Below are 11,127 nucleotides of genomic sequence, written 5' to 3'. Positions count from 1 at the left end.
CTGAAATAGTGACGTCACTATTTTAGTTGCATAAGAACACCAGAAGAGTGGAAGAGACAACCAGTGGTTTGCAATGTTTATCTGCGCCACCTTAGTAAAATATTTTACATATGTATTCTCCTTGACCAGCACTTCCCCAACAGTCAGGTGTCAAATATTGACAGAAATCATCTGACTCCCGATTTGACTACTCATCTTTCTCAAACCACTTCTTTGATAGTACAAAAAGGGTAGAGTGAATTATTAGTGAAAATTATACGTAAAATAAAACCATCCTGTCAACCAAAGGAGACCAATTGTAAGTTACCTATTTTCCTTAAAATTATATTTGTATCCTAACAAATATCTATAATGAAATACAGATTTGAGCTCGCTAAACTTAACCTAAAAACGGCGTGCTACAACTAAGGAATCCGAAAACGTTCCAACAAAACTCAAATAATTGAGGACCATTTCGGAACGGATTCGTCAGGATGCCGGAGACCGACCGCTTCGACTGCCAGTTGTGCGATCTGGCGAATAACATCGACGACATGGTGCAGTGCGAAGGTTGCGGCAAATGGTTCCACTACGGATGCGTGGGTTTCGACCAGGGGGATGACGAAGGGCCAGAATCATCTACCCAGCATTAAATTCAACATGGCGTCCAATGTTTTTGTTTTGATTGCTTAATTCATGGAAAAAATGCGCTGGAAACATCGACACTGCTTCGCTGCTACTTATAATATCGTGCAAAGTGATAAGGAAAGAGAAACAATCATCAAAAACAGCGATTTCGTTTGAAACGTGTAATTTCTGAAATAAGCACTAGCAACACACGAGCCACACACCCGAAAATCAGGAGCAAGTTAGGGTAAACCGACCAGAAAGTGGGTACCAAAACGCGCCGTACCAAAAATGATGTTGGGTGGAGCGGCGATGTACCGAGTTTGACAGCCGTGTCACCCCACTGGTTTCGACGATGGCAAGAAGGAGGAACACTGGAAGTGCCAAGAATGCGTTGCCAAATCAACACTCGGCGGCGGCGAAGGAAACTCTAGTGCCCAGGTCAGTAGCGAGCAGCAGCAAGCGACCAACTTCCCCCGGAGAGGAGAGTCGCTTGGGGATGTCACTCGGCTTAACCTCGAATTGCTGGAGGAGCGAAAGGCGTTTCTGTTGAAGGAAATCGAGCTACAACAAGCGGCCCAGCTGGAACAGCGGAAGTTTCAACTGGAGAAGGAAGTCTGGAAGGCAAGATACGACATCGTAAACGCGAGGGGTGAAGCAGCCAGCAGCGAAGGGAATACCAGTGGCCTTGGAGACTGGATGCATCGACTGAATCAGTTCGCCGTTAGCCAATTTCAGCCAATTTCTGTGGCGGCGAGTGCGGTGACGGTTCCGACAACGATCTCTGGAACAAGACCACCACATTCCACTGCTAGTGGGATCAAATCCACCCCGCAAGCAAGTACGTCATTCCCAGCAATCGTGTCGCTCTTCGGGACAGATTCAGGTGCAGTTTCCCAACCGTCGGCCAGCCAAGCGATTCATCAACAAAGCCACCTTCCGACGAGCGTTCATCCGATGGGACAAGCTACCAGCTTCATGCACGACTTCCAGCCTGGAGGAGGAGCAAACCGTCCGGGATCGTCGACGCCGATCACAACAGCCAATTGGGTCAATCCAGTGACGGGTCTCACCAGCTCCACCCAGGCTCTACCACCATCCATCAGCTCAGTCGGACAGTTCGTTAACTACCCGATGCAATCGGTACACGTAAGTCAACCATACCAGGTAACGACTAGCTTAGGCAATTTTGCATCAGTAGGTCAGGTAGCTTGTTCCCAATACGCAAACTGTAGTGTAGGGCCAGTCCATCCCCAAATGAGTACAATAAATGCACACTCGTCCTACACTCCCTTCCCCCTCCCGACAAGTCTTCCTCAAGTCAACCCACATATTTCGCAAGCACCCTTTGGTGCCCCGATGGCTTCCGTCGCGAATATCGATAATGCGGCGCCGACAGCTCGTCAACTCGCGGCGCGACACGTTATGCCGAAGGAACTCCCAGTGTTCACTGGCAATTCGGAAGAGTGGCCAATGTTCTTTAGTGCTTTTAACACTTCAACGGAAGCGTGTGGCTACAGCAACGTGGAGAATCTTGGCCGACTTCAGCGGTGCTTGAAGGGCGGCGCTCTAGAGGCGGTTCGCAGCCGTTTGCTGCTGCCTGCTTCGGTGCCGCAAGTGATGCAGACGTTGCAGATGCTGTATGGGCGCCCGGAACAAATAATCTATGCGCTGCTGCAAAAAGTACGAGAAGTTCCGGCACCAAAAGCGGATAATTTGTGTACGGTGGTGGCCTTTGGGATGGCAGTTCAGAACTTCTGTGAGCATCTGGAGGCAGCGGGACAAGTACTTCATTTTTCGAATCCGGTACTACTCCAGGAGCTTGTGGATAAGCTTCCAGCAAATCTGAAGCTAGAGTGGGTGACGTTCAAGCGGCAATTTGCGATGGCTGACCTCCGTGTATTCAGCCGATACATGGCCAATCTGGTGTCGGCGGCCGCCGAAGTCAAACTCACATTGGACCCGAAAGGATCGAAACCGAAAAGGGAAGAAAAGCAGAAAGGTTTCGTCAACGCCCATGCTACACTATCCGGTGCAGTGACAGCTGTGAAGCCAAAGGGGGAGTCAACGAAGGCAGTACCGCCGACCTCACTGTCGATTACCTGCCTGGTCTGTGGAGATCCGGATCATCGAGTAAAGGAGTGTGGAGCTTTCAAAAAGATGAATCCAGACGATCGCTGGAAAACTGTCCGCGACCATTCCCTGTGTCGGATCTGCCTTGGGAAGCATGGTAGAAAACCATGTCGATCCACGGCCCGTTGTGACGTGCAAGGCTGCCAAATGCGCCACCATCCACTTCTACATAGCGACTCGGGAAGTTCAACGACATCAGCCAATTCGACGCCACAAGGAAGCGAGGCGGTGCCACGCAGCACCCCTGCCGAAGGCGTGAACGCACATCACACCCATAGCTCCACGCTGTTCCGCATGTTGCCGGTGCGACTCTTCAGCAAGGGCAGGAGCTTAGAAACATTAGCTTTCATCGATGAAGGATCGTCCGTTACACTGCTGGAGAAGGGCATAGCGGACGCTTTGCAGGCTGAAGGAGCGGAAATGCGTCTTTGCCTAACCTGGACGAGCAATATCAGCCGAGAAGAGGAAGGTTCGCGCCAAGTGGAAGTAGAGATTTCCGGAATCGGAGGAGGCAGACGGTATCCGCTGAAGGATGTCAGAACCGTAGAATCCCTGGCATTGCCGGTACAGACGCTGCGCTACAACGAGCTCGCTGACCGGTTCGAACACCTACGAAAGCTGCCGGTTACAGACTTCGAATCTACGGCTCCAGGAATTCTCATTGGAGCAAAGAACACCCATCTCACCGCCACTCAGCAAATACGGGAAGGTCGCGTAGGAGAACCGATCGCAGCGAAGACCCGTCTTGGATGGGCTATCTACGGATCAATGCCAAACGGGACGAATTTTGCGAGTTGCAACCTGCACATTTGCGGTTGCGATTCTGACAACAGTCTGCACGAGCTAGTGAAGCAGTACTTCACGGTGGATAATGTAGGCGTTGCGGTGGATCGAAGTCCTGAATCAGACGAAGACAAGCGGGCAAGGACACTACTGGAGCAGACAACGAGGCGAGTCGAAGGCGGATTCGAAACCGGACTTCTGTGGCGCTACGTTCACGTAGAGTTCCCCGATAACTACGCCATGGCTGCACGACGGTTACGCTGCTTGGAGAAGCGCTTCATTGCTGATTCAGCCTTATTCGAGAACGTCCAGCGTCAGATAGCGCAGTATCAGCAGAAGGGCTACATCCACGAGGCGACGGAGGAGGAGCTGGCGACGGCCGACCCAAGACGGTTGTGGTACCTTCCCGTCGGAATAGTGCGGAACCCGAAGAAGCCAAACAAGATCCGAATCGTGTGGGACGCGGCGGCAACGGTGGACGGTGTTTCCCTGAACAGCATGTTGCTGAAAGGGCCGGATTTGGTTCAACCACTACCGGATGTTCTCTGTGGATTTCGGGAGCGAAAGGTAGCAGTGGTGGGAGATATTATGGAAATGTTCTATCAACTGAAAATCCGACCAGAAGATCGATACAGTCAGCTTTTTCTTTGGTCCGGAGACACCGGCCACTCCCCAAAGACCTTCGTTATCGACGTAGCGACATTCGGCTCCACCAGCTCCCCATGCTCGGCGCAATACGTGAAAAACGTGAATGCAAGCGAACACGCAGAGGAATATCCGAGAGCAGCAGAGGCGATTGTGCGCCGACATTACGTCGACGATTACCTGCAAAGTTTCGACAACGAAGAAGAAGCGTGTCAGGTCGTAGAGGAGGTCAAGCTAGTGCATCGACGTGGCGGATTCATCATCCGCAATTGGTTCTCGAACTCGTCCGCAGTTATCCAACGGGTCGGGGAATCCGACACTACACCAACGAAGATCGTCAGCGATGGCGGAGCTCCAGGCAGTGCTCAGATAGAACGTGTTCTGGGCATGCAGTGGAAGGCAACTGAGGACGTGCTTGTATTCTCCAGCGAAACCGACATGGAAGTAAACCCCACCAAGCGAAGCATTCTGCGATATGTAATGAGCCAGTTTGATCCGCTTGGGCTTCTTTCCCACTTCCTCATCCACGGTCGCATCATTATCCAGGACATCTGGCGTACGAAAGCAGGATGGGACGACACGGTAGATGGGCAGATTCTGGAGCGATGGTGTTTGTGGACCGCAAAGTTCAAGGAGCTGGAAGAGGTACGAATACCACGCGCCTATTTTCCGGGCGTGACGGCGTCGGACATTGAAAATCTGCAGCTCCATGTTTTCGTCGATGGCAGCGAGACTGCCTATGCGTGCGTCGCCTACTTCAGGGCCACTATCCACGGAGAGTATCACTGCGCACTTGTCGGAGGAAAAGCGAAAGTAGCTCCGATAAAAGCCCTCTCGATACCGAGACTAGAGCTCCAGGCAGCATTGATAGGCTGTAGGCTTATGAAAACACTTTGCAACAGTCACAGCCTGCCGATATCCCAGCGAGTGTTCTGGACCGATTCGAAGACCGTTCCATCGAAGGCTAATGTCGCAGACGACGGCACAAAGTGGGCCAGTGGACCAAATTTGAAAACTGACAGCCGTTGGTTTAGAGGTCCGGACTTCCTGTGGAAGTCTGAAGAATCGTGGCCACGCCAGGCTGAACCCGAAGCAACTATCGTCGAGATAAGACCGTGTCACGTTCACCTTACGCTGGAGCCTTGTGAGGTCATAGCCTGGAGCCGCTTCTCTAAATTCGAAAGGCTAAAACGGACTGTTGCCTACATCTATCGCTTCGCAGACAATTGCCGGCGGAAGGCGACGAAGCTGCCGTTACGGAGCTCGCACGTCACGCACGAAGAACTAAATAAAGCGGAAAACGCAATCTGGCGGCTAGTGCAGCAAGAGCAGTTCCCGGAAGAGATGATTCAGCTGTTGAAGGCGAAGGAAGGACAGAAGCTGAAGTTGAACAGATCCAGTAAAATCTACAAACTGTCACCGTTCATCGATGAAGTTGGAGTAGCCCGAATGGATACACGAATCGCTGGAGCAATCTTCGTACCGTTCGAAACCAAGTTTCCCATAATTCTTCCGAAAGGACATCGGCTAACTAAACTGGTCGTCGAGTGGTACCATCGGTGCTACCTTCACGGAAACGTCGAGACCGTGATCAACGAAGTGCGCCAGCGGTTCCACGTTCCGTGTCTACGCGCGTTAGTGCGGAATCAGACAAAGACCTGTGTGCAGTGTAAGGTGTCCAAGGCCAAGCCAACGTGTCCGCGTGAGGCACCGCTACCAGATGCACGCCTCAGTCCATATACTCGCCCCTTCAGTTTCGTTGGGCTAGACTACTTCGGCCCCATTCAAGTCAAGGTTGGACGCTCTCTAGTCAAGCGATGGGTGGCACTATTTACATGCCTCACTGTCAGGGCCGTTCACCTAGAGGTGGTGCATTCGCTGTCCACCGAGGCTTGCAAGATGGCAATACGGAGGTTTGTCGTGCGACGAGGAGCACCCTTGGAGATCAGGAGCGACAATGGTACCAATTTCCTAGGCGCCAGCCGCGAGCTCCGACAGCAGATCCAAGGAATGAACCAGCAACTGTCAGCCGTCTTCACCAATGCAGTCACCAAGTGGGTGTTTAACCCACCGTCAGCACCTCACATGGGCGGATCGTGGGAGAGGCTCGTTAGGTCCATCAAAGTTGCCTTTTCGGCCCTGTCGACGACCAGAAATCCGGACGACGAGACTCTACTCACACTTATGATCGAAGCAGAAGGGATAGTGAACACCAGACCATTGACTTTTGTACCGCTGGAGTCAGAAGCTCAAGCCGCTCTTACTCCAAACCATTTTCTTTTGCTGAGCTCGCAGGGAGTTGCTCAACCTCCGATGGCCATCCCAGAACGTCCAGAGTCCCTTAGGACCAACTGGCGACTCACGACGAACCTAGTGAATCAATTCTGGCAGAGATGGGTGCGCGAGTACCTCCCAACTATCTCTGGACGTACCAAGTGGTATGACGAAGCGAAGGAACCAAAGGTTGGAGATCTGGCGGTCGTTGTAGATTCTTCGGTCCGGAACGGGTGGCTTCGTGGGCGGATCATTTCCGCTATCCAAGGACGAGACGGGCGTTGCAGGCAGGTACTTGTGAAGACCTCTGGAGGAGTGCTACGGCGACCTGTAACCAAGGTTGCCATTCTGGATGTCAAGGTAGCGGATGATGGAGGAGTTGAGAGTAACGCAGTACCACCGGAAGCGCCGGACGTGCATTACGGGTCGGGGGATGTTGGGGGCAACCCTACGCCACTGCCAACTGATAGCGCACTACACTGTTTCATGTCACCAACACTTCCCCAACAGTCAGGTGTCAAATATTGTCAGAAATCATCTGACTCCCGATTTGACTACCGTCAAACGGGGTTACTTGCAACAGCGGTGTAACTTGCAACACGATGACATACACTAAATGTGAAGTATTTTCTTATAATAATGAAAACTAGTATGCCCTTCTATTTCGGTTATAGAGATTATGTATACCAAAGATCGATTTACTGGAAAAACTAGTTTTGTTTCTTTGTTTATTGTTTAGCTACACTGTTAAAACGGTTTGCTCATTTCATGTCATAAAAACAAGTATGAAAATCGTGTTTCATTTCTCCCCTATGGTAAGTGCGATAAGTCTGATGACCTTGGTTTCAGTTAGGGTACCTAATAGTAAGCTTAGCCAAACGATAAAAGTTTAATAAACTTATCGACTAAGTAATGTAAAAAATCATTATTATATTCGTCAACCACTATGGGGTAACTTGCAACAGTTAAATTTGACAAAACCTTCTATTATTTATCTTCATTTCACGATATTTTTGACAGAAATAACCGAAACGGATCATTTCTTGATTACGTAACGAGTTCATTTTCAAATGGCAACTCATTTTTAACATTTTTTAATGTGATTTTCAAACATTGTTTGGAAATACCATATTATAGAGTTTTATTCATGTTACATTTTGTTAAAAGTTTAATTTAGTTTATGGGCGCTTTAAAACAATCCCCAACATCAATTCTGAACCTAGATGAACTAAATTATTTCAGCTGAGTACTGAAATAAACGACTTTGATATTTACAAAGTTTAATAGATGTGTTTCAATCATGTTATTTAAGTTGAAATTGTCAAACACCACTGCAAACTGAAAACTACTTAAAGATGACTCACTCTATCTTTTCAAGAAATGACAATTATCATTGTTCACATTTTGTTACGAGTACTATGTCACGAAATCCATATATATTTTATATTTGAGGGACGTGAGACCTGTTGTTAAACGATATACTCTCACTTGCAATAACTATCAACCCTTATTCATGAAAAATTATATGTCAATTGGTTAGTGTACATCTTAACAATGCATTTTTCATGCATTACATCAAAAATTTACAATACGACTAAGCACTAGAATGTTCGTGCTGTTTAATGATGGCTAACTTAACTTCATGTCCTGTGTTGCAAGTTACCCCACAGATGGGGAAACTTGCAACAAGCATGTATTTCGCACCTCCTGATTAGGTGACAACATATTTTGATAAATCAATTGCTGCATAGTTTTCTACTCTGGGTAATTAGCATACACGATGCTTTACAGGGTGGTTCAAATGCTTAGATTTTCAATGATATTGCTTCAAAGTCGAAAAGTGTTGCAAGTTACCCCATTTGACGGTACTCATCTTTCTCAAACCACTTCTTTGATAGTACCAACCCCCCCGTAACTTGACAGATGAGCTCAGTTTCGCGTATCTACTTGCAAATCGCAGATGTCGCTACTGTTCGTAAACAACGGGTCCATCCTTCACTGACGCAACAGTTTTTGTCCATGCGAAAACACCTTTTTGTTTCGTGGTGAATGGAAGCCAACAAGAGGCTAGCGTTTCGTATCAAAAGGACGTATTCAACAGAAGCGCAAAAACTAATGTTCGTTGAATTCAAATTATTTTGATTTTTCTTTTTTATTTGTTGTAAGAAATGTAATAAATAAAAGCGCATGTTTAACCGGTCTTCCATATTAATTGGTGACTGCGCATGCTAGACCAAACCGAAGATCAAACTCGAAAAAAAAACATCAACAAATGATTATTTTTAACTTCCATTTTGGCTTTGCCACCAGATATGTAGCTGTAAAATGCTAGCATAAGCAACCTAATTTATTACTTGCTGGTGCTTAATAACCGCACTAGAAGAAAACATGAGTTTATTATCAATTTTATGAAAGCCGACTGTTTTGCCTTTACCCGTTTCATAGATATAATTTTCGCTTCTAGTAAACAAAATTCATCATGCCGCACTTAATTTGCATTTATCTACCACAAAAAAGCGGAAACAACAAATTAAGATTTCTGTTTAATGTTTTAATATTTTTTGTGCAGTTTGTTATTGTCGGTTTGCGTCCTTTTCAAAAGTAGCGCTTGCCGCTTTGAATCTGACAGTACCACCCGGACCAAATTTTTTAGGTACGCTGACGTTGTTCGGCAGCTGTCAAGAAGCTCCCGGGTTGGATAGTACAAAAAGGGTAGAGTGAATCATTAGTGAAAATTATACGTAAAATAAAACCATCCTGTCAACCAAAGGAGACCAATTGTAAGTTACCTATTTTCCTTAAAATTATATTTGTATCCTAACAAGTATCTATAATGAAATACAGATTTGAGCTCGCTAAACTTAACCTAAAAACGGCGTGCTACAACTAAGGAATCCGAAAACGTTCCAACAAAGATATTATTATAGATCATAGTAGTCATGTTTGTTTCAATAAATCAGTCTATTCTAAACCGTTACCAGAGGCAGTCGTCTTTCTTTTACTCTGCCATTCACGACAGGTTATGGGCCCAGCACACCTGTTGCCATTGGAAACGGAAGTTGTTTGGAAGAAAGAAGATTTTTTTCACCGAAGAAAATGCAAGCGGAAACGAAGCCATATCTTTTCGACGGCAAGAACTTCCCGAATTGGAGCTTTCGGATGGAGACGCTACTGGAGGAGCGGCAGCTGATCAATTGCATCCGGAGGGATGCGGACGAAATCCCGGAAATCCAGGAAGACGAAACGGATACGGCGCAGGAAAAGGCTCGGAAGGAGACTAAACTGGCGGAGCGGAAACTTCTGGAAGCACGTTGCAAATCGTTGCTGGTAGAAAAGATCGCGGATTCGCAGCTGGAGTACATTAAAGGCAAGTCCACTCCGAAGGCGATCTGGGCAACGTTGGAGAACGTGTTTGCGAAGAAGGGAATTTCCGGCCAGTTTTATCTACTGAAGCAACTGGCCGTGATGAAGTACAGCGAAGCGGAACCGATGGAAGAGCACCTGCTACGGTTCGAGCGGATCATTCGAGAGTTGGCCTCAGCGGACATCGTGATGCATGAGCGGCTGGTGGTATTCAATCTGCTTCAAACCCTGCCGAAATCGTTCCAACAACTGGTAACAGTCCTCGAAACCCTACCGGCGGAACAGTGCACGCTCGACTTCGTGAAGGCCAGGCTACTCAGCGAAAACGTCAAGCGGAGAAACACCTGCGGCGAAGTGGAAGGTGCGGCGGATGACGAATCAGCGTTCTTCGGAGAGCGGCCGAGGTTCAAGTGTTTTTCCTGTGGAAAAGTGGGTCACAAGAAATCAAATTGCCCCATGAAGAAGGAAGCCGAGCGCGGAAGGACGTCATCCCAGGAGCCAAAGAAAGGAAGAGCAAACGCTGCAGGTTCTGGAGTGGCATTCGTTTTGAAGTCAGATGGTGCAAAGAATGATGGTAAGAGCTCGAGTCAGTTCCATTGGATTCTTGATTCGGGCGCTTCGGAGCATATGGTACACACAGCGGATTGCCTTCAGGACGTGGTGAAGCTGAAGCAACCGGTCCCAATCGTGGTCGCTTCCGGAAAGGTCGTATATGGTCGATATTCTGGAACCGTCAAGATGACATCGCTGGTTGGAGGACGACGTATCGACTGCGTGGTGAACGACGTGCTATACGTGCCGGAACTTCAGTACAACCTGTTTTCCATTCGGTGCGTGGGGAAACTTGGCATGCGTGTGACGTTTAAAGACGAAGCAGTGGAAATCAGCCGCGACGGCGAGGTCGTTGCCACCGGTAAGTTGTCCGGCAAGCTGTACGTGCTGAACGCAATTGTGGAACGAGGATCGGTGGACGAAGCACTGGTCTCCCTACCGGTAGACGAATACGAGCTGTGGCATCGGAGATTCGGCCACATAGGCAAGAGTGGTCTCAAAACTCTGATGCGCGACGAGGTGGTCAGCGGCATGGCGTTGAAAAAGGAAGCGTTCCGGGGAAACGAAGTCTGTGAACCTTGTGTGCTAGGCAAGCATGCGAGACAGCCCTTTGGAGACGTCCCGGTTCCGAGATCCAATAGACCGTTGGAACTGGTGCATAGCGACGTGTGCGGCTTCCTAACGCCGACGGCCTGGAATGGAAAAAGGTATTTCGTTACATTCACTGATGACTTTACCCATTTCAGTGCTGCATACATCCTTGCGGCAAAA

General features: G+C 48.4%; 1 protein-coding gene across 1 annotated transcript; it reads left to right on the top strand.

The window, feature by feature from the left end:
* The first annotated feature begins 473 nt into the window (after window positions 1-473).
* LOC134291040 (uncharacterized) lies at window positions 474-5,935 on the top strand. The gene is made up of 3 exons (XM_062858303.1): window positions 474-578; window positions 937-5,869; window positions 5,922-5,935. Exons 1-3 carry the CDS (start codon window positions 474-476, stop codon window positions 5,933-5,935), a joined length of 5,052 nt encoding a protein of 1,683 aa, XP_062714287.1.
* The last annotated feature ends 5,192 nt before the right edge of the window (window positions 5,936-11,127 follow it).

This window comes from Aedes albopictus, chromosome 1 (assembly GCF_035046485.1).
Source record: "Aedes albopictus strain Foshan chromosome 1, AalbF5, whole genome shotgun sequence".
NCBI lineage: Eukaryota > Metazoa > Arthropoda > Insecta > Diptera > Culicidae > Aedes > Aedes albopictus.
Note: the sequence above shows the minus strand (reverse complement) of the source record. Positions and strands in the feature narration are given on the sequence as shown.